The sequence below is a fragment of the Erpetoichthys calabaricus genome, chromosome 13, assembly GCF_900747795.2.
Source record: "Erpetoichthys calabaricus chromosome 13, fErpCal1.3, whole genome shotgun sequence".
NCBI lineage: Eukaryota > Metazoa > Chordata > Cladistia > Polypteriformes > Polypteridae > Erpetoichthys > Erpetoichthys calabaricus.
The window spans coordinates 1,369,290-1,390,798 of record NC_041406.2 but is presented as its reverse complement, the minus strand read 5'-3'; the positions used below and the strand labels follow the sequence as shown (position 1 = coordinate 1,390,798).

Genomic DNA, 21,509 nt, shown 5'->3' with positions numbered 1-21,509 from the left:
TTGATTGCAATAGCCATTATAAACATCAAGCCATGTACTGATTCTGCCTCTTGTGATTGACAATGGCCATCCGTGACCCTAAGATGGGTTAAGTGGCTTTGAGGATGTATGAATATTAATTGTCAACACTAGGGGGGCGCTGTACAGCCACCCCAACCCTCTGCATGGGTCACTGATGGCAGGTGCACACTCACTCTTAATGGGCCAATTTAGACATTAAGGACAAGATGCCAGTCTGTGTTAGGACACGCACACTCACCCATCCCAGGTTGGGCCCATTCTTAATGTAATATGCACCTCTCTTTGGGGCACTTGATGTTTTAAAAAAAAAGTCAGTTTGACAAAAAGTGTTGATCTCAAATTGTTTAACTAAAAATACAATAAGGGGCTTAGAACAGCTTTGTTATACTCAGAAAATTAAAACCGAACATGCAAAGAACGGTCAAGGGGCCAACAAAGGGAACTGAACAACAGGAGCATGAAAAACGGATTGTTCTGAGGGGGCTCAGCACTCATTTCTGAGGTTTCTTGAGGTTCCACTAGTTTTTGATTTATAATGTACTTTTGTTGTTATGAATTACTTTAAACCGCCATCTTGGTTATTTACCATCGCCGCTATTTTGTCTTTTCTGTGTTGTTATGGGCGTGTCCTCAGAGGTCATGACCTGTATTAATGACACAACAGGTTGAAAATGACACCCATGAGGTAATTTCCCTATCCAAGTTTATGGATTCCATAAAGCTTTTCGTCGCTTGATTTTCTGATTAGTGATTCTCTCTGCGGAGTTTCTTTTTCACTTTGACTCTTGCCTCTGGTAAATCCATCCATCCATCCATTTTCCAACACGCTGAATCCGAACACAGGGTCACGGGGGTCTGCTGGAGCCAATCCCAGCCAACACAGGGCACAAGGCAGGAACCAATCCCGGGCAGGGCGCCAACCCACCGCAGGACACACACAAACACACCCAAGGGCCAATTTAGAATCGCCAATCCACCTAACCAGCATGTCTTTGGACTGTGGGAGGAAACCCACGCAGACACGAGGAGAACATGCAAACTCCACGCAGGGAGGACCCGGGAAGCGAACCCAGGTCCCCAGGTCTCCCAACTGCGAGGCAGCAGCGCTACCCACTGCGCCACCCTTTCCAGAAATAAAAACAAAACAAAGTCACAATCTGAACAATGCCATGTGGACATTTTCTTAGTTGTTTTAGGACGGCACTTATGACTTCGTCCTCGTCGGGGCTTTATGATCCCACTCATTGGGTTTAGTTACATCACTGAGGCAACGGTCGTCTGGAGTGTGTGTGTGTGTGTGTGTCACTGGGAGTTTGCACCTTTCCCCAGTCCTGTCATTGGTGGAGTGGCTGAATTTGTAAGGCCGGCCAATGGTACATGGAGAGGGGAGCCCCCAACAGACTGTACAGGGAGGAGCCAACAGGATGTAAATGGGTGGCAGAAAAAAGGAGAGAAGAAGCGCAGAGCCAAGAGAGAAGTGGACGCCATAAAAGGAAAAGGCAAGAGGGAAAGAGATCGACACCGCATGGAAAATGTCAGGTGAACCCGGGTTCATTTCAGGAACAATTAGTTTTTCCTTTCTGGTGAAGGGGACCTGACGGCCCAGCACATGGTACTGTTGATCTGTACGTTTCCTGGAACAGGAGGTATGGTCGGCGCCTCAATCCCCACCACAGACTGAGATAGAGAATATTTAAAGGACTACGAATACATTTTTCTTTTTCTCTTTCTCAGATTTATGTATTAGTGGTGTATGTGCTTGAGTGTTTTGTGGCCTGATTTGTGTTGGGTGGCAAGCGTTGCAGTGCGAGAAGATGTATATGGGGGTTTGTTACAGTAAGTGTGTGTCACTTCTTCCAATAATCACTTTTACCTCTCAATTCATTGGTGTGTTTCTGTACTTGGGGTGGTGTAGTAGGACAGTAGTGTTGGTCACTTGCACCCCGGATTATTTATTTATTCTTCTTTCTTTGCTGCCACTCTAGGAGGACAGTGCATGTTATAATCATGCCGGCTCTAGGAGTGGTACAACACAAATCATCTCCTTCGTTCTGTTGATGATGTGAGCTGCTCAGGGCTGAAGAGGGACTCCGCAGTGGGGGGACTGCACAAAGTTCTGCTTTTACATTGAGTGGTGGTCCGTCAACTAATCGAGTGCACGTGATCAATCCCACCAGGCCCAAATGACCTTCCTAACTGATACAGAAGCAGCAAGGGAGCTGTCCTAGAGAGTGTAGATTGACATTTTGGACTGCAGGCATTTTGCTTGAAAAGGCACAGCATGTGGCTTTAGTTTTGCTCAGACGAGTTAAGATGAACCGCATTTGAACTCTGCAGCCCGACACATTGCTGTTCCATTCAGGGCAAGCGCTGGGATGCCATGTTGAAATTTTATGCACTTTGTTTCTTTCCTAACTAACACATTCTCACTGCAGGACAGAAGACAAGAACTCAAGCTCTGGGAAACTGGACATTCCACACATGCACCTTTGACAAGATAAGTTGTTTTGCACAGAATTTTATGAAGAAAGCTTTTAATCGTAGTTTATATGTGACACGTCCACACTCTGTATATCCAAAATGGTGAATTTCAAGGAGAGGCTGGTTATGTGGGTGCCAGAATGATGAACAACGAGCTGAATAGGACGCAACAGGTCATCCAAACACAAGGAAGACATGCAAAAAGATTTGAAGTGCATCTGCTCATCATGTCGGTCCCCCAACTCACGAGAATAATAATAATAATAATAATTCTTTACATTTATATAGTGCTTTTCTCACTACTCAATGCACTCTCCACACAGGGAGGACCTGGGAAGTGAACCTACAATCTCCTTACTGCAAAGCAGCAGCGCTACCACTGCGCCACCTGTGAGAGATACTGATGAATTTGACACTCGCCCTCGTCACGGTACACGGTGTTAAGTCAGTGGGCACTAGTAGTTCATAGCTGGACGGCACTCAAAGTGCCCCAAAACACAAATGAAGCACAAAGTCACCAATATTTATTGCAGGAAAAATCCTATTTGAGTATTTGCTGGTGAGATAAAGAAAAAAAATCCGCAAGAGAAAAAAAAGAAGTCATGAAGAAGTAAACAATTGTTAGAAATAATAGGCAACAAACAAGCAAAACACAACAGTAGTATCCAACAAATCGGACAAATCTGGTAAATTAAAAACATTCATGCAAAGTAGTTACAGGAGTGCTGAAGCTCTCCCAAAATCTAGGAGTCACCAGGCTTAAAAAGATTGAAAAAATAACGACATTGGGGGACTTTACAATACGCACAATAGCGCCACCTGTCCTCCTGACTCACCCTCTCCAACTAATAACATAGATGCCTTTTAAATGTTTCATACCTACTGGCCTTAGGGCAATGGCCTCATACCGTTCTGATGGGGAGGGGGGGTCCACCCCCTTATCCTCTCTTTGTTCCTACACATAAATTATCTTCCCTACATTTCTAAACTCATACACAACAACAAAACATGAAGTCCACAAACAAGGCAGGTACAACTACTCCCATCCCCGTACTGCGACTGCTTTCCCCCATTTTGTTACTAATGACTGTAGTGAAATCAGCTGCTCGCCGGCGGAGGATGTAGCCACACACGCATGCATAATGAAAACTGCCCGTCAACTGACCACTAATGTGACTCGTCCGCCAAAAAAAAGAGGATTCTGCCAAGCCAGTAAGTGAAGGCAAAAATCTAATATTTACCAGAATGATGCGCTATTATGAAGTGTCTTATAGGGATTCATTTGGCGTTAAAAATCTTTTAGCACCGCACCCGTCAACTCTATACTGTGATCTACTATGGCTAAATAGCACTTTTTCAGCACTTTGGTCAGCGGCTGTTGTATGTAAAGTGCTTTATAAATAAAGTTGACTTGACTTGACTTGACTAAATACCGGCTGCTGCTGCTGCTTCTGGCTCCCCACACTGGCAAAAGACCCAGTGATGGTTCTGCTACTACCGTCACAGCCCTTCCCTTACTCCAGTACTAGCAGGCCCAACTCTTCTTCCATCATCACAGGCTCACATCCCCTGCTGTGACATTGTTAGCTATGCGACTCTAACCAAACATTCTAGAAAGTTGATTCAGTTCATCTGGACGTAGTTTTTTGTCCCCCGATATGTTACATCACTCATCCAAGTGACTTCCTCAGTCTCAGTTGACTTCAGGTTTCTCCAACCTTATAAACAGTACCTTTGCATAATGACCACAACTAGCACCATTGACTAACAATGGGCCGTGGGATCAATGACATGCCAATTGTCCATTGATCAATGGCCACGAGTACCATTCACAGAGAGTTGTGGAATGGCTGCAATCACAGCATTGTAAGATGGTGAAAGATGTATCCTTAGGCCCCCTCCTCAGTTCAAAGATGGTCGTTCCTTTTTCACATAAATGGCCTCCTTGACTCTTCGCTCAAACCAGCGTTCCTCCCTGTCCAGGATGTGCACATCTTCATCACTGAAAGAGTGACAACTGTCCTGTAGGTGTAAAAAGACTGCGGAGTCCTGGCCTGACGAGGTAGCTCTTCTGTTTTGTGCCATCTGCTTCGCCAGTGGTTGTTTGGTTTCCCCGATGTATAATTCACGGCAATCCTCTTGGCACTTAACCGCGTAAACTTTATTACTCTGTCTGTGCCGGGGCACCCGGTCCTTGGGGTGGACCAATTTTTGCTGTAGCGTGTTTTGGGCTCTGAAAGCCACCAAGCCCTGGTGTTTTGAAAAAAATGCGTCTCAGCTGTTGCGATACTCCTGACACATAAGGGATCACCAAAGGTTTCCGCTTAGGCAGCGGTTGTCCTTCCTCTCAACTGGATTGCTAAGAGCATTCTTTAGCTGTCTTCCCTGCTTTGACAAAAGTCCAGCTGGGATAACCACATTTACTCAGAGCCTTTTTGGTATGATGTTCTTCTGCTTCCCTGGCCGCTGTGTCACCTATTGACTAGGAGGATGTCACCGCACTGATCAAACAGGCCACACACTTTGAGGTGTGGTTGGCGCTCCATCGTCACACGGTAAGTATAAACCAGGCTTTAGGCAGGACTGACCATCACCAGAGAAACAAGCCAATTATCTGTATGTACATCACAAGGTCCTTGGTGTTGGGCATTGTTTGTCCTGAAAGGGTCCTAGGGCTTCCAATGTATTGTAGACCTTGACAGAATACCCCAATGCCAGCTGTAGCGTCCATATGTTTATTCTTACCAGCCTGGTCTCTGTCAGGATTGACTGCTATTTCAGGTTGATATTTCCCCACATTTGACATCTATAACCCCAGGTAATTAAGACACCATATAAATTGAATGGTCTCCTCTCATTTGTCACACTTCTCGAGATTTTATTAAAGTGCTAATAATAATGACCAAAGGGCACTGAACACCAAAGACCCACGGCCACTGCCTGGGAGCTTCACACAGGCCTTTAAAATCCTAAGGCTCCCAAAAAAGATGGTCCTGTGGAATTCTTACAGAGAAATAAGGAAACAGATGCACCAAAGTTAATTTGAATTAATTTGTGAATTACATACTCGGGGAGTGGAGACTGAGAGAGGCACAGTCAAGATAAAAGCTGAGAGTTGGAATCTGGAAGAAACCACAAACTCATATCATTAAAGCAGACACCTTCATGGTTTTTGAAATGGCATCTGGTGGAGAAGGACTAGCCTGTCTGCTAATTAAACTGTAGTAGTGGACTGGATGGCTTCTTCTTACTTAAACACCCTATTTTATTATTGGTAGGGTCCTGGGGTGACCCCTTTCTCCCTTTCGGACTCTTTACTGCACACACCTTTCCAGAATGCCTCAAATCCCATCTCTAGCTCTTGTGTCTTTACACTTAACACACTGTCAGGATGGATGGCTACAGTAGTTTAACACTCCCCCTTTCTTTTACATTTAGGCAATTAGACAGAATAACACAACAGGCAAGAGAGAAAGTTACACTTTAGAACATTAGAACAATCTACACCAGACAAAGCCCGCCAGTCCTAACCATTTAAGTCTTCCAAATTAACATCAAGTCAAGTTTTGACGGCCCCTAAAGTCTTACTGCCTACCTTATTCCAGGTGTCTATGGTTCTCTATATAAAGAAAAACTTCCTAATGTTTGTGTGAATTTACCCTTCACAAGTTTCCAACTGTGTCCCCGTGTTCTTGATGAACTCATTTTAAAGTCACCATCTCAATCCACTGGACCAATTCCCTTCATAATTTTAAACACTTCACTCAGGTCTCCTCTTCATCTTCTTTTGCTTAAACTGTGAAGGCTCGGGTCTTTTATCTATAATAATAAAAGGCAAAGCCCTCCCTGACTGACTGACTGACTCACTCATCACTAATTCTCCAACTTCCCGTGTAGGTGGAAGGCTGAAATTTGGCAGGCTCATTCCTTACAGCTTACTTACAAAAGTTAGGCAGGTTTCATTTCGAAATTCAAAGCGTAATGGTCATAACTGGAACATATTTTTTGTCCATACACTGTAATGGAGGAGGCGGAGTCACGTATCGCGTCATCACGCCTCCTACGTAATCACATGAACTAAAAACAAGGAAGACATTTACAGCACGAGTCACACGCGGGAACGAAGGTAAATGACGTTAATTTTTGACTGTGTTTTAATACTGTGTAAGCATACATATTAACACGTGCAATTAAACGTGTGCATTTACGGGGTGATTTCTCAGGCTTAAAAGCTCACCTTTTATCAAACGCGGGAAGAAAGGTAACTGACGTTGTTCACTGTCTTTTAATACTGTGTAACCATACATATTAACACATGTCCAATTAAACGTGTGCATTTACGGGGTGATTTCTCAGGCTTAAAAGCTCGCCTTTTACTAAAAAGGTAAATGCAAAACTATTTTCAATCAGTTTATTGAAACGCTCCCGTTAAGGATTGCAATAACATATTCGCGAGATAAAAGAATGAAGAAGGGGGAAATGGAGGAACAGCCGCAAACAGCGAAGAGCAAAAAATTAATTAAACAATTGAGAACGGAGCGAGTTAAGCATACAAGCATGTTCATAAGGGAAACAAAGCACGGTGTAAAACGTAAGTTTAAATTAAGTTTATAGAAACGCTCCCGCTGCGGATTGCAATAACATATTCGCGAGATAAAAGTTTAATGAGAAGACACGAGGTATAAACGAACCACACGCCGTGGCGCAACGTTAGGGGCAACAGTTTCAACCATTCTATGATCTGCTTCTCGCAACTGAAAGACGGCACATGGCGGATGTTAGCCGACTTGCTGACCGCAACGTTAGGGGCTTCAACTATGGCGCTGACGCCACATCTCAGTGCCAACACTTTGCAGACTGTACTTAAAAGACATGCCCTCCTCACTGGACAGTTAAAAACACCAATCAAACTAACGATGACATAAAGTATTACCCAATCAAAAGTAGGAAAGGAGGCATCTTCATAAAATGCGTGTGGGATGATTTGCATGAGACGCTGCTTTAAAAAAAAAAAGATAAAAAAAATACGGGATAAATCCCATCCAGTATTGATTCAAAACGGGACGCGCAATTTCATTCTCAAACGCGGCACGATTCCGTATTTTAAAGGACGGGTGGCAACCCTACAGTGCCAGGTAACCACCCATACAATCAGATTGTGATTCAGACTAGGAATGCAATGAATGTAATTACCCCCGATCTACATACAAGGCGAAAGTCTTGCAACATTCAAAGATGATGGTTTGGGATAAGTACACCATACAACATAAAAGAGCTTATGAAGCCTTGAACCGAAAAAAGCAAGATCTCAGAGATCGTAAAAAAAAAAATAGGAGGTAATGTCGTTTTACTCGCTGTAGATTTTAGTCAAACATTACCAGTTATTCCACGAGGGAGACCAGCAGATGAACTCAACGCGTGTTTAAAATCCATGCTTCTCCCACGCTCGGTTATATGTCGCGTGTTCTCGGGTAGGTGCACCAAAAAATGTATACATTTAAGCATGTAATGGGCAAACAAAAAATGAGGTATACCCGAAGGCACTGCAGTAGTACTTAATGTAACTTTACTTCTTAAATGTTAATGTTTTACTGTTTAATACTTTATACGCTTCTTATATGTTGTTCAAATTCTTTTATCAAAATAACACTGACAGCGCAATGCACGATAACATGGAGTGAATACACCATACGCATCCGCCCACGGCCGCCCTGGTGTGCGCAGATAGGAGTTGATTCTACAATAAAATAAAATAAACATAAAAAGAGTAAAACAATCATCACCCATAAAGCGTGTGTGTGTGTATATATGTGTATATATATATATGTTGATATGTGGATGTGTATATGTGTATATATATATATATATATATATATATATATATATATATATATATATATATATATATATATATATATATGTAGATATGTATATATATGTGTATATGTATATGTATATATATGTTTATATGTGTGTGTGTGTATTTTATATATATAAAACACAGCAACACTCATAACAATGACAACACAATTACATTGACAATCATGTTACGTTATTTTTAAAATGTTTCCTTTTTTTTTCATAACCTCTTTAACACACTACTTCTCCGCTGCGAAGCGCGGGTATTTTGCTAGTTCTTTCCATATAACTCATCCCCTGTACTCGGCCTAGTCGCTCTTCTCTGGACCTTTTCTTGTGCTGCTATGTCCTTTTTGTAGCCTGGAGACCAAAACTTCACAAAGAACTCCAGATGAGGCCTCACCAGTGTGTTATACAACTCGAGCAGAACCTCCTGTGACTTGTACTCCACACGTCAGGGCGCTATATAACCTGACATTTTGTTAATGGCTTCTCAACACTGTCTGGCAGTTGATAGTGTAGATTCCTCTACGACTCCTAAATCCTTCTCATACGATGGATTCTTAATTTTCAGACCTCATATTGTATATTCAAACCTCACATTTACTTCCTATGTGTAATTCTATACATTTACTGAGTGCCACAAATCTGCCCAAGCCTGTCTGCTGTCCAAGTCCTTCTGTAACGATTTAACCGATTCCAAATTATCTGCCAATCTACCTGTGCTGGTATCATCTGCAAACTTAACCAGCTTTTTACTTATATTCCTATCTAAATCATTTATATATTTTAAAATAGCAGCAGCCCCAGCATTGACCCCTGCTGGACACCACTCTTAACGTCGGCCAATTCTGATGAGGTTCCTCACACCATCACCTTCTGCCTCCTGCCTCCAAGCAAATTCTGCACTTATGTACAAACATCACCCTGAACTCCCACTTCTTTTAGTTTGATGCCCACCCTCTCATGTGGCACCTTATCGAATGCTTTCCAAAAGTCCAGATAAATAATCTCATCTGCTCCTCTCTGGTCGTATCCTTTTGTTGCTTCCTTAAAGAATTCCAGCATGTTAGTAAAACACGACCTCCCTCTTCTGACGCCATGCTGACTGTTCCTAATAACTCCTGTCCTTGCCAGGTGTTGCTCAATCTTCTCCTTAATAATTCCTTCCATTCATTTTCCAGTGATGCATGTTAAGCTTACTGGCCTATAGTTGCTTGGATCTGCCCGGTCACCCTTTTTATATAATGAGACAATATTTGCCATTTTCCAGTCCTTCAGAATCGCCCCAGTGAGCAGTGACTTCCAACAAATATGTGTCAAGGGTTTATTATTCATAGATTAACATAAGGTTTCCAATCTCCCTGTAATTATAAGCAGAGTAATAAGATTGTGATAAACATACCAATACAACCTGGTGTGGCGAGTGGCTGGGGGTGGTACCCAGCCGGGATGCCCAGGAGGACAGGCCACGATGAGACAATCGCCCTGGTGGCTTTGGGGACCACAGGATAGAGCTTAGAAACTCAACCCTATAGTGGCCCGTGGTCACCCCAATGCCTATGGAGCCCTGGCCCTCAGCACTTCCGCCACACCTGGAAGTGCTGGGGTTAAGAAGACCAGGGACACCCGGAGTGCTTCCAGGTGCGCAGCTGGTACTTCCGTGACACTGTGGTGTGCCGGCTGAAGCTAATCGGGAGGCACCTGGGGCACGTCCGGGTGATTATAAAAGGGGCCGCCTCCCTCCATTCAATGGCTCGAGTCAGGAGTGGAGAAAGACGGAGCTCAGGAGGAGAGGAAAGGAGGTGGCCTGAAGAGAGGAAGAGGCATTGTGAGGCCTGAACTTTGGGGGAGTTTTGGAGTTGTGTGGCACTTTATTTGTAAATATGTATAATAAACATGTGTTGGTGTTTGAACCATCGGTGTCCGCCTGTCTGTGTCCGGGCCAGTGTCCACACTGGATATTAATCAGTTTCTCTTGCTTAAGCAAACTGGTGACTCTCTGTCTTAGTATGATGAATGATCTCTGGTCCAACGTGGTCCGGCATGGCCCTTAGATGGAATGGCAGAGGCAGAGGCAGAGTGTGACAATAGACACAGCATCATAGCAGTCTGCATGAATGGCACAGCAGAAAGAACAACACACCTCTGTAAGCCTCAATTTAATTCGTTCCTGGTGGTCCTTGACAGGCCTCATGCACCAGTGGCAGTGTGTTGCATCAGCTTTCTCTCAGGCACAAGTCCTCCTCCATTCCATCCCTGGCCTTTCGTCTCAGCCACTTGTACTGCAGACTGTCGATCTGGAAGGCAAATGGGTGCTCATGCTTCTAAAACATGCCCTCCTTTCGGAGGCTCATAAATTCTACCTGTACAACTAAATCCACACTTCTCATGTCACCGCTGTAGCATCAAAGCAGCAGCTACCCACTCAGCAGGGGAGGATGTTATAGTCCAGTACTCTGGTGCAAGTGATTATAAGCAGATCAATGCAGAGCCTTCAATCCTCCTATCACAACAGCTCTTATCTGATCTAATAGGTTCATAAATGTAACCGAGTAACAACTTTGGACTATCCAAATTCCCCTTAAACGTTATTATTTGTAAAATAAAAATATGGATCAGATAAAAAACAATTTTACAAAATAATAATTACCATTTATACTAGATCTGACCAATATCAGTCTCCACTTCAGTAGAGACTCCATCAATCTGGACGTCAAAGCCCAAGTGCCAAGTCTAAAAGCCACCCAAGACGACGCTCCTCTTCAGATGCATGTTCACTACTCCTCAGTAAGCTTTTTGTATTTAGAGTGTATTTTTATTAGGGCTTTACATCCAGAGTTTACGGTTATTCAATGATTTCTATCACTTATCTCATTTAGTTCACTTGCTGTTATTCTATTTTAATAAATACTGCTCTGTTTTTCATTTTTAACACCTTTGTCTGCATCTCTCGAATGACCAAAGCAGTCCCAGAGCACTACTTTCTTTCTCACAGGGTTAGCAGGGCTGAGGTGGGACGCCCCTAGTAGAGAGCAGCTTGGTGGGAATAACACATAGTTATGTCATTAACCGTCACATCCATGACACGCAGGCCCTTTAAGCCCTTTGTGTCAATCTGGAGAAGTAAGCCCTTTCCTTCACAGGTTTCTAGAATGTCCCAGCGTATCTGCTTTTTGGCTGAAGGTTGCCCCTTTTCCATCCTCCATTTTGTTATTAATATTCCTCTTTTGCTTCATCATTTTCTTTTGCTTGACATTTCTTCCCTCTCATCTTTTCCAACAGAGTGTATTCTTTCTTGGCTCTCTTGCTGCTAAATCCATTTTAATAACCTGATGGAAATCCAACAACTCTCTTTCTATCAGTTTCAGCCAGTAAAGTCTCTTTTCTTAATATAAATCTATTGATGCTGTGAGCGGCAAGGATTACTAGACATCTGAGATCAACATCAGCAAGTGGCAGCACTAGGTCAAGAAAGCTGAACTTGACACAAAGTGAATTCAGGGGCTTGCTCACCACTGCCTCAATCATGACATCACAAGAGCCATGACCTATAACGTGGACACCCACAATACAACAATGTCCTTACTTTGACGTAACCACTGAAAAGACAAGCACAAGAGCACTTGAGCAAATAAAATATTTAAGCAAAGACATTTTGCCCTTGATTCAGTTTCCACTTTGATTTTGTCCTTTAAATGTTGACATGACATAAAATGACTTCAGTGTTCTAATGACAAGTCGCCTGTTTTGCACTTCACCTCAAGAAATCTCCATCATTCGACAGAACATCTTAGAAGAGGGTGCACTTATTTCTTCACATTACTGCAGACAGCATGTTTTTAAAGGGACGTTAAGAGACTGGAGATCTGACCCAAATTACGCTGAGCCACACACTTTGTATGTCGTATTTTCCGTGGGCTGGCACCATCTCAAAACACTATCAACACAGTCCAAGTGCGTGTATGCTTTAAAATGTTAAAACTGTCAGGTGTAGAGACCATCAGTGCATACACAGGTGCCAGGTGTGCGGTCTGAACTTTCAACCATGTGGAACTATATGCCAGCCAAAGGTGCATTCCCGCCATTGCCCAGCTCCTTCCATCTGAGTCATTCAGGGTGCCACACACCTAAGGGAGACTCTAGGGGTACCCACTGGCCTGCCAACACCCATAGTTCTGACTCCACAGATGCCCATTTCATTAAACACAGTAATTCAGAAGCTGAAGTCAGAAGCCTGTGGGGCCCCTCAGGTGCTCAGGTGTTAGAGCTAACGAGATGCCCGCTAGTCAACGTCGTAGCATACGGCAGCACTGATCATGAGCTCAACTTCAAAAACAGCTGAGTAGAATTACATTGTATTAAAAAGTGTAGCGTCCAGCAGCTGGTGACCATCTGCATCTGCCAAAGAGCCTCAGATGCCCTTCCATCTCTCTCCAATCTTGGCAGTGGTTTGTAGAAGCTAATGAAAATTCAAGTTTTAGCACGTGTTCCTGTTAGCTTTCAACACTTATTGCATTAAAATGGCACTATGGGCCAACCTGAGTGGTCAACTGTATTTATCAATAGCGCCTGATGACCCCAATGTCTTACTTGTGTTTCTGAGTGGATGAGTAGTCATTTTCTCCAAGTAAATAAGAAGAAAACGGAAATCTTAGTGATTAGCAAAAATGGATATAATGAGGGTATTAGAAATAAAATTAATGCATTAGGCTTAAAAGTCAAGACAGAGGTAAAGAATTTAGGGGTAACTATTGACTCGGACCTGAATTTTAAATCACATATTAATCAGATTACCAGGACAGCATTTTTCACTTAAGGAATATAGCAAATGTTAGACCTCTTATAATTTTGCAAGATCCTGAGAAATGAGTTCAGGCTTTTGTTTTTAGTTGACTAGATTACTGTAACGCACTCCTCTCAGGACCACCCAAAAAGACAACACTCGCATACAACAAGTGCAGAATGCAGCTGCCAGAATTTTAACTAGGAAAAGAAAATCTGAGCACATCACACCAGTCTTAGCGTCACTACACTGGTTACCTGTGCCGTTTAGAACGGACTTTAAAATACTGCTGATGGTTTACAAAGCCTTCAATCATCTGCTCCGTCCTCTATCTCAGAATGTCTGTCACCTTACACTCCAAATTGTAACCTTAGATCTTCAAATGAGGGTCTGCTTAGAATTCCAAGACCTAAACTTAAAAGACGTCGTGAGGCGGCCTTCTGCTGTTATGCACCTCAAATCTGGAATACGAGTTTACTGATAGAAAGTCACCTGGCTAATATGGTGGAGCACTTTAAAAACACTGCTAAAAACTCATTATGATAACATGGCGTTCTCAGAGCTTCATTTTAGTGTAACCCTGATATTCTGTATATGCATTGAATATTCTCCACAATCCGTAGCAATCCCTACTTTCTCTGCTGATCTTTTTCCAGTTTTCCGTGGTGCTGATCTGCACCCCCACCACCTGATCAGGCAACATGATGTCCTTACATTCATGGATTGAAGGCCAGATGTCCACATGACCATCATCATTATCTAATTCTTCCACGTGAAGCCTGAAAACCATGAGGGCTGATTGAGATCATTGATGTCAGGTAGAATGCCTAGTGGGGGCTTGGTGGTTTTGTGGCCTCAGAACCCCTGCAGATTTTTTTTTTTTTCTCCAGCCCTCTGGAGTTTTTTGTTTTTTTCTGTCCACCTGGCCATCAGACCTTACATTATTCTATGTTATTTAATATTGCCTAACCTTATTTTTATATTTCTATTTTTTATAAACTTTTCATTCTTCATCTTGTAAAGCACTGTAAGCTCCATCATTTGTATGAAAACGTGCGATAGAAATAAATGTTGCTGCTGTTGTCATTGACCCTCCACTGTAGATATGGAGACAAGAAAACAGAATTGTAAAATAAAGCCACCTAAAACCACAAATTCACCCTCCGTCCTCAACCTGCCGTACTCTCGTTCATCTTCAGTTACATACCTTTTGGTCCACTCCTCAGGATCCAAGCCGCGCTCTATTGCTGCATTTTCTGCCGGAAGACCAAATGCATCCCAGCCCATGGGGTTTAGAACCTGAAAAAAGGCCAAAATGAAAACAGAAATAAAAAACTAAAAAAGCCAATCGCTCTGTGTGCACTTGTTCATCTAAAGTGACTTACCATGCACCACAAACTCTCGATTCTTAAGGGTTTGCCAGGGCTTTAGTGCTTTTATGTTTCTTAACTTCTTTTGTTGGTTTCTGCAGACCTTCTATGTAGCAGAAGTTGATTTTGTTGTTTCAATTAGATGAGGCTTCAGCACGGACATTTAAGTGCTAGACCAGCTAGTCCACATAATAGACGACAATTTCTCTCTACCTGGCAGGCCCACTCTGTTGGGAGTATTGTGATGCGCCATGTCAGACATTAGCACTGCTGCTGCAAATACCATCTAATTAAGTCGGCAGACAAACACCGTAACTTAATAAAGGAAAAATTAAACAGAAAGAATGATAGAGGGAGTGCTAATCTCATTCAAGTCCAGTAAACATTCCAGTGCCCTGTTCTCATTAATGTTAAAAAATAAGAGTAGAAATAAATAAATTCTAGTAACAACTTAAAAAAGGACCCGAGTTTGAGATCGCCACAATCAGACCACAAGCGGGACAGTCCGAGGACTCCAATGGTATTCTTGTAAGCACAGCAACACCAGAGGGTGCAGGTGAGGAGCTTCACTAGTCTTCACAGTCACAGGTCTCATCCAGGAAGCCAAACCCCAAACTCAAGGGAGAGGCTTTCAGGCCTGCACAGGCTCAAAATGGAGCAGTGGCTTTATAAGTGCAAAAATTACACAAAAATGCCCTTCAAGTGAGAGAATCTGCAAAACCTCAGGCTTATAGGATAACACCAAGAAAGCATCTTTACAAATAAAGAATGCATTCGCGAAAAAAGCGCAAAAAATGGAAATGGCAAAATGGGATCAAAAAGGATTTTTCCGAACAATAACAAAACCCAAATTGAAAACCACAATCAACATCCAATACAAAGTGGCAGAAGTTCAGTAGACCAGAAAATCAAGCACAGTACTCACAAACATTCACAGACATTCTGAGGGGGATCCATCTCCTCCACCTGAATATAAACGAGGAGAGGACCGTCCCAGAGAAGTGACGTCACCGAATTATTGAGGACCGGGCCAGCAAGTCTACAGTGGATTTGGAAAATAATGAGACCCCATAAGAAAAATAATAACCCATAATGACACAGTGACAACATGCTTTCAAAATGGTTTACAACTGAAATCTCTCATGCACAAAAGTACTCAGACAACCTTGGCTATGGCTCTCCAGAAAGTGGTGAGGTCCTGGCTCATGCCCGTGCTACCCAAAAGGTCTTCTCTGAGTTTTGAGGTCTGGTTTTTGATTGAAAACCTTCTGGACTTTTGCTGAGTCTTGAAATCCTAACAGCCCTGAGGCCTACTTTTTGGGCCAAAGCCTTTCCTGAATTGTTTTGGAGCCTGGCAGACACATCAGCAGTAAGGCCTAGTTTTCGAATTTCATGGAGCCCACCAGCCACAGTAGAATCTTTTCAACATGTCTGTGTGGCATAAAGACTACCCAGTTAATGAATTTCTTCAAGGCAATACGACCATCAACAAGCTGATGTCAAGTTGTAGTGGTGCTACATAAAATGTCAATTGTGTTTTGACTTTTTTTCTCATGGATTTACAAAACCCATATAGACCTGAAGAAGAGTTTCCCTCTGCAAACTGTAAGGGTGTCACCGATTACAACACTCAACCATTTTGGGTTTCCTGTTTGGTTTCGGGTTGCATAAATTAAAAGAAAGGACCAGGTATTTCAAGAGGAAGCGAGAAAAGGAAACATTGATAAAAAAACAGATCTACCAAACCAAACAGTGCTGGCACGTCATCAAAAGGAACAACAGATCCTCCGTGTGTAACTGGTGTGAATACTGATGGAGGGAGTGAACAGCTTCGGGGTCTTTATCATCAACTACCCACTGGTGTCGGACTGCTATCTGGACTCAGCAATTGGCACACGTTTCAGAATGGCCTCATCTGAAATGCGTTTCTTCTGTCATTTCACCATTTGGGACTTTGACGGCTTCCAACCATTTCTCGGTCTCTGTAGTTACGGTCTTTTCACAGTCGACTTTGTGTGTTTGTAGAGGTTTCTTCTTCATTTTGTAGTTACAGTCAAAGTAAAAAGTATGTGGACCCCTAGGAATTGTCTATATTTATGTCTAATTCCCACATAAAACATGGTCGTATCTTCATGTCAAATAATGAACACACACAGTCTCCTATAACTGCAGATACACAGATTTTCAGAGAATTGTTGACCATATTGAATAAATCATTCAAACTGTGAAACTGAAGGCTGGAAAAAGTAAGTGAACCCTAAGCTAATGACTTTTTAAAAAGCTCATTGCAGTCTGAATTTCGCATACCTGGAGTCCATTTAATGAAATGAATGTTCAGAGGTGTGGTGGCCTTGAATGACTTTGGTGGATCAAAAACACGATAAAGTTTGAGTTTGAGCTTTTGACAAGAAGCATATCCAGATGCGAATCACGCCTCGCACAAAAGAGCTGTCTAAAGAGCTACGATCGAGAATTGTTCATCTACATGAGGCTGGAAAGGGTTACAAAGTCATCTCAAAGATTTGAGATCTTTATCAGTCTACTGTTAGGCACGTTGTCTATAAATGGAGACAGTTTGGTATTGTGGCTACTCAGGCTAGAAGTGGGCACCCTGCCAAGATGACCCAAAGAGCACAACGCAAAGTCAGCAATGAGGTAAAGAAGAACCCCAGAGTGACAGCAAAGGACTTGAAGAAGTCACCAGAACTGGCTAACATCTCTGTTCATGAGTCAACTATACGCAAAACACTCAACAAGAAAGGAGTCCACGTCAGGACACCAAGAAGGAAGCCACTGCTATCCATAAAGAACATTGCTGAACGAGCACTTGGGACACTCCACAACGGTACTGGGAAAATGTTTGTTGGAGGGATGAAACCAAAATTGAACTATTTGGGAGGAACAAGCAGAACTTCATTTGGTATAAGAAGGGGACTGCATATCAACATCCAAACATCATCCCTACAGTCAAGTATTGTGGAGGGAACATCAGGATTTGGGACTTGCTTTGCTTGCCATCATTTGGAGTGGCCCAGACAGAGCCCAGATCTCAGTCCTATTGAATGACTTGAAGAGAGCCATACAGAGAAGACAACTAATGGATGGATGGATGGATGGATGGATGGATGGATGGATAGATAGATAGAGATAGATAGATAGATAGATCCCAAGGGGAAATTCACATACATGTGAATATGGAAGAGTTAAGGCAGTTCTGCAGAGAAGAATGGGCGAAAATTCCCCCAGCCTGCCAAAGGAGGATCAACCAGTTGTTAATTAATCCCAAGGTTCACTTACTCTTTCCACTAGCACTGTGAACGTTGAATGCGTTTGTAAAATAAAGACATGAAAGAGTAGAATTTTGTGTGTCATTGGCTTAAGCTCATTGTGTAGATCAGGACCTGTGACTTTTTATGACCAATTCATGCAGTAAACCAGATAATTTCAAAGGGTTCACATACTTTTCACTTTGACTGTATACATGTTACACGGTTAAGACAAGGGAGGTCAGGGTCCATCTTGTGTTTTTCTTTTCTATCGTTGTAAATATTTGCATCTAAATCACAATCGGGTGTATGTGTGTAATATTTCATCTTTTTCTAATTTACTAATTTTCCATTTACTGAACCTTTAATCCTTAACTAACTAATAAAACACTCCATTGTGTGGGGACCTTGAGTGGATGGCGGGTAAGGATCTGATGAGTAGGTACAGTTTGGTGTGGCCAAGTCCCGACTTCACACCAGCACAGACAGAGTGTGTACCTTGCAGTTGTAACAAGGAAATAAGTTTGCTCGGCTTGCTTTCCTCTCTAATCATCGATAACATTTAGCCTCAGAAAGCTGCAGATAAATCCCAAAGCCAGGACGACATTAACACTTCCCTCCAGTTTGACGTGAATGGTGTGTTTGGATGGTAACACAATTAGAGAAGAAAATGAAAGCAAAAAGGGAAGAGATGAGAATTCAAAAAAAAAAAAAAAAAGAAATTCAGAGATGACAAGGATTACTCGGTACCAAAATGAACTGGTATCCAAGGAAACGGAGAGAAGAACACCTCAGGTATCTACACATCTCGAGCAGAGCTCACAGCACTTCAAACTAAGGAGAAAAAGAGCGCGGGCGGAGAATCAGGGCAAACAAAAAAAAAAACGCAGAAGCAAAGGTCGACGCGGTGGAGCCCATTGGACCCACAGGTGTTCCATGAACATTAACGATACGTTAACAATATTGCCAGCCTAAAGTGATGAGCCTGCTGATAACATGGAACTCCTAACGAACCGGCCCAAACAAACACTTCACTACAACTTGGAATGAAGCCCGAAAAGCATAGAATTTATGAGCAGCCAGGAGGAGGACACATTTTGAAAGCATGAGCACCCCTTCTCCTTTCAGGAAGACAGCTTGGTGGAATAGAGGTGGCGGAGATGAAAGGAAAATTGGGCCAGAGATGGAATGGGGACTGAGTTGTGCCTAAACAGGACTAGAATGAACCACAGGAGTGCCTGTCCTACGACAGTCCGTTGGTCCAGGAGCCAGACTAGTATACATTTAGGCTTACAAAGTCTAAATGTCTCTTTTACCCCAGATGACCATGCATTGTCTCTAGCATTCTATCCAAGGGTCATGCCAGACCACATCGGACCAAAGAACAACCAAGCTACTAAGACAGAGAGCCAAATGGCAGATAAACATACAAGATAAACTGCTTATTAATCGGCAGGGGAGATTTATTTTAGCTGCACTCATTTTACTCTGCTTATCTTTTGGGCACAACTGGATGTCTTAAGTTATGAATAGAACGTGCAACTTTCTTTGCTGTCTGTTCTGATATTCGGTCTAACTGCCTGGGATTACAGAAGTAAAAGGGGATAAAGGGTTGAATTCCAATAGCAGCCCATCCTGACAGGGACCAGGCTGGAAAGAGTAAAACATACAAATGCTAGAGATGGGATTTGGGACATTCTGTTAAGGTCTACAAGAGAAAACAGGGTCACCCTTAGATCCTAACATGACAAAACAGGCTGTTAGCGAGAGGGGAGACCTTCCAGTCAACCATCGGTACTTTGATTAGCAAATAGCCAGTCTGTCTCCACTGGATACCATCTTGAAATGTAAAAGTCTCTGCTTCAATGATATGAGTTTGTAGTTTCTGTCAAAGTCCAACAACTACATCTGTCTTGCCTGCATCTCCATTAGTCTCCACAGGGTGCCCCCAAGAATGCAATTCACTAGTTAAAATTAAATTTGTTGTATCGGTTTCTTTAGGAGAATTCTGCAAGACCCCCTCTCTTTGGATGCCTTAAAGGATTTTGAAAACCTACATGAAGCTCCCAGACATTGGCCACAGGTCCTCAGTGTTATGTTTTTATCACTCTAATGGCCTAAGGAGAACTTAAGAAATGAGGCAAATAAGGTGAGACCATCTAGTCCACAATATGCTTGCATAGAAGAAGTGTACTTACTTAATGAAAGCTGTTAGAATGAAGGCAACTCGATCTGGTGACTTCTCACTTTTATGTTCTGATTCAATCTTCTGCTGTAAGTCTCATTGGATAAAAGTGTCTGCCAAGCAAGTAAATGGAAATGTAGATGTAAATCTTAAATGCATTTCCCTTTAGTCGCCACTAGGTGTCCTCCAGCATTATTCACTATTTCACTACAAGTTTTCTCCTGGCTTAATTAATGGATGACTCAATGCCTACATGCGTCCCCCATGTAGCCCCTTCTGTTTAGCACTATTAGCGTGTAACAAGTTTGAGAGAGGAGAGGACACCCCAAAGTCTGCCAAGCTCTGTATGACTAGCTAATAGTTGGTCCATTCTAATATCTCATCCTGGCACTTTTTCAAAGTCTTTAAGGTATCTTCTTTAATTTCACGATTTCACACCTGTGTCCTGAATATCTCCACCAGGGGTCTCCATGTATGTAAATTACTAGTTAAAGGTTAAGTGTGATATTTTTAAAGTCAGTTATTTTTTCATGATATACCTTCATTTACCACAGGATATTGTGTTCTTAAGTGAAGCATTTTATTAAATACATTTTTAAAAATACAGTGTATGTTCTTCCATTCTGAAAATGTGATTAAGTTTAACAGCAGATTGCCAAATGCATATTTTGAGCAAAGCCATCTGCTTCAGACTTTGAAGAAGAGTGTGGCTCTATAGTGGGCTTGTCGTGGATTTGGTGGACTGCAGTTCCACTCTGCTGAATTTGACTCAATTAGATGGCACCTCTGCACTTTGATTTAAGCACTAGGCCAGCACTACATGATTTAACATGGACTCAGCGTCTAGTGACCGCATAAACCTGTAACCTAGCTTATTACTGAGTTTGAGGAGAGCATTCCCCATTTTTCTTGTTTGTTCTCGTTTACGCACGTAGTCCGTATCACAACACTACTTTGTCCAAATACCATGGGTAAGGCTCGCTGCTCATGGTGACCGTCCTCCTCCTCCTGTTGTCAGACTATCTGTTCATCTTTCTCACATCAAAATGTTAACATCCACTGAGCAGCAATCTGTATCAAAGGCATAAAATGACAATAACGGTTAGCAAGCACCCCAGCGTGCAGATGTAATGGTTAAAAAGCAGGCTGTACAATAAAGCCAAGGTAAATGTAAAAAGGCATTCAAGTGAAACTGGCAACCTGCCGACATGTCCTCCAGCTCACAGAAATCAAAAGAACAAAAGGCAGTCAGAGAAATAAAAGAGGCCTGCACTCTGACACTGACAATGATGTCCATTGCAATCATCAGGCTTAAATATTTGTTCATGTATTTATATCAAACTGTTAAAGATGAACGGGTTCAAACGTCTCAATTCTTAACCATAACCTTAAATTAACGAAATGATAAAGGCAACAGACTCAGAACTGACTTGATGATACAACACTGGACAAACTGCTCAGCTATTTCACTGCAGATTGAATAATAAATAAATAATAATAATTCATTACATTTATATAGCGCTTTTCTCAGTACTCAAAGC

General features: G+C 42.4%; 1 protein-coding gene across 1 annotated transcript in view; it reads right to left on the bottom strand.

Annotated features, from left to right (window-relative positions):
- Positions 1 to 21,509, bottom strand: part of lars2 (leucyl-tRNA synthetase 2, mitochondrial) — a 173,181-nt gene that overhangs the window by 117,240 nt on the left and 34,432 nt on the right. The window contains exon 4 of the mRNA XM_028817869.2: positions 14,355 to 14,446. Within this exon, the coding sequence (XP_028673702.2) occupies positions 14,355 to 14,446 (92 nt within the window). The remainder of the gene's footprint in view (positions 1 to 14,354; positions 14,447 to 21,509) is intronic.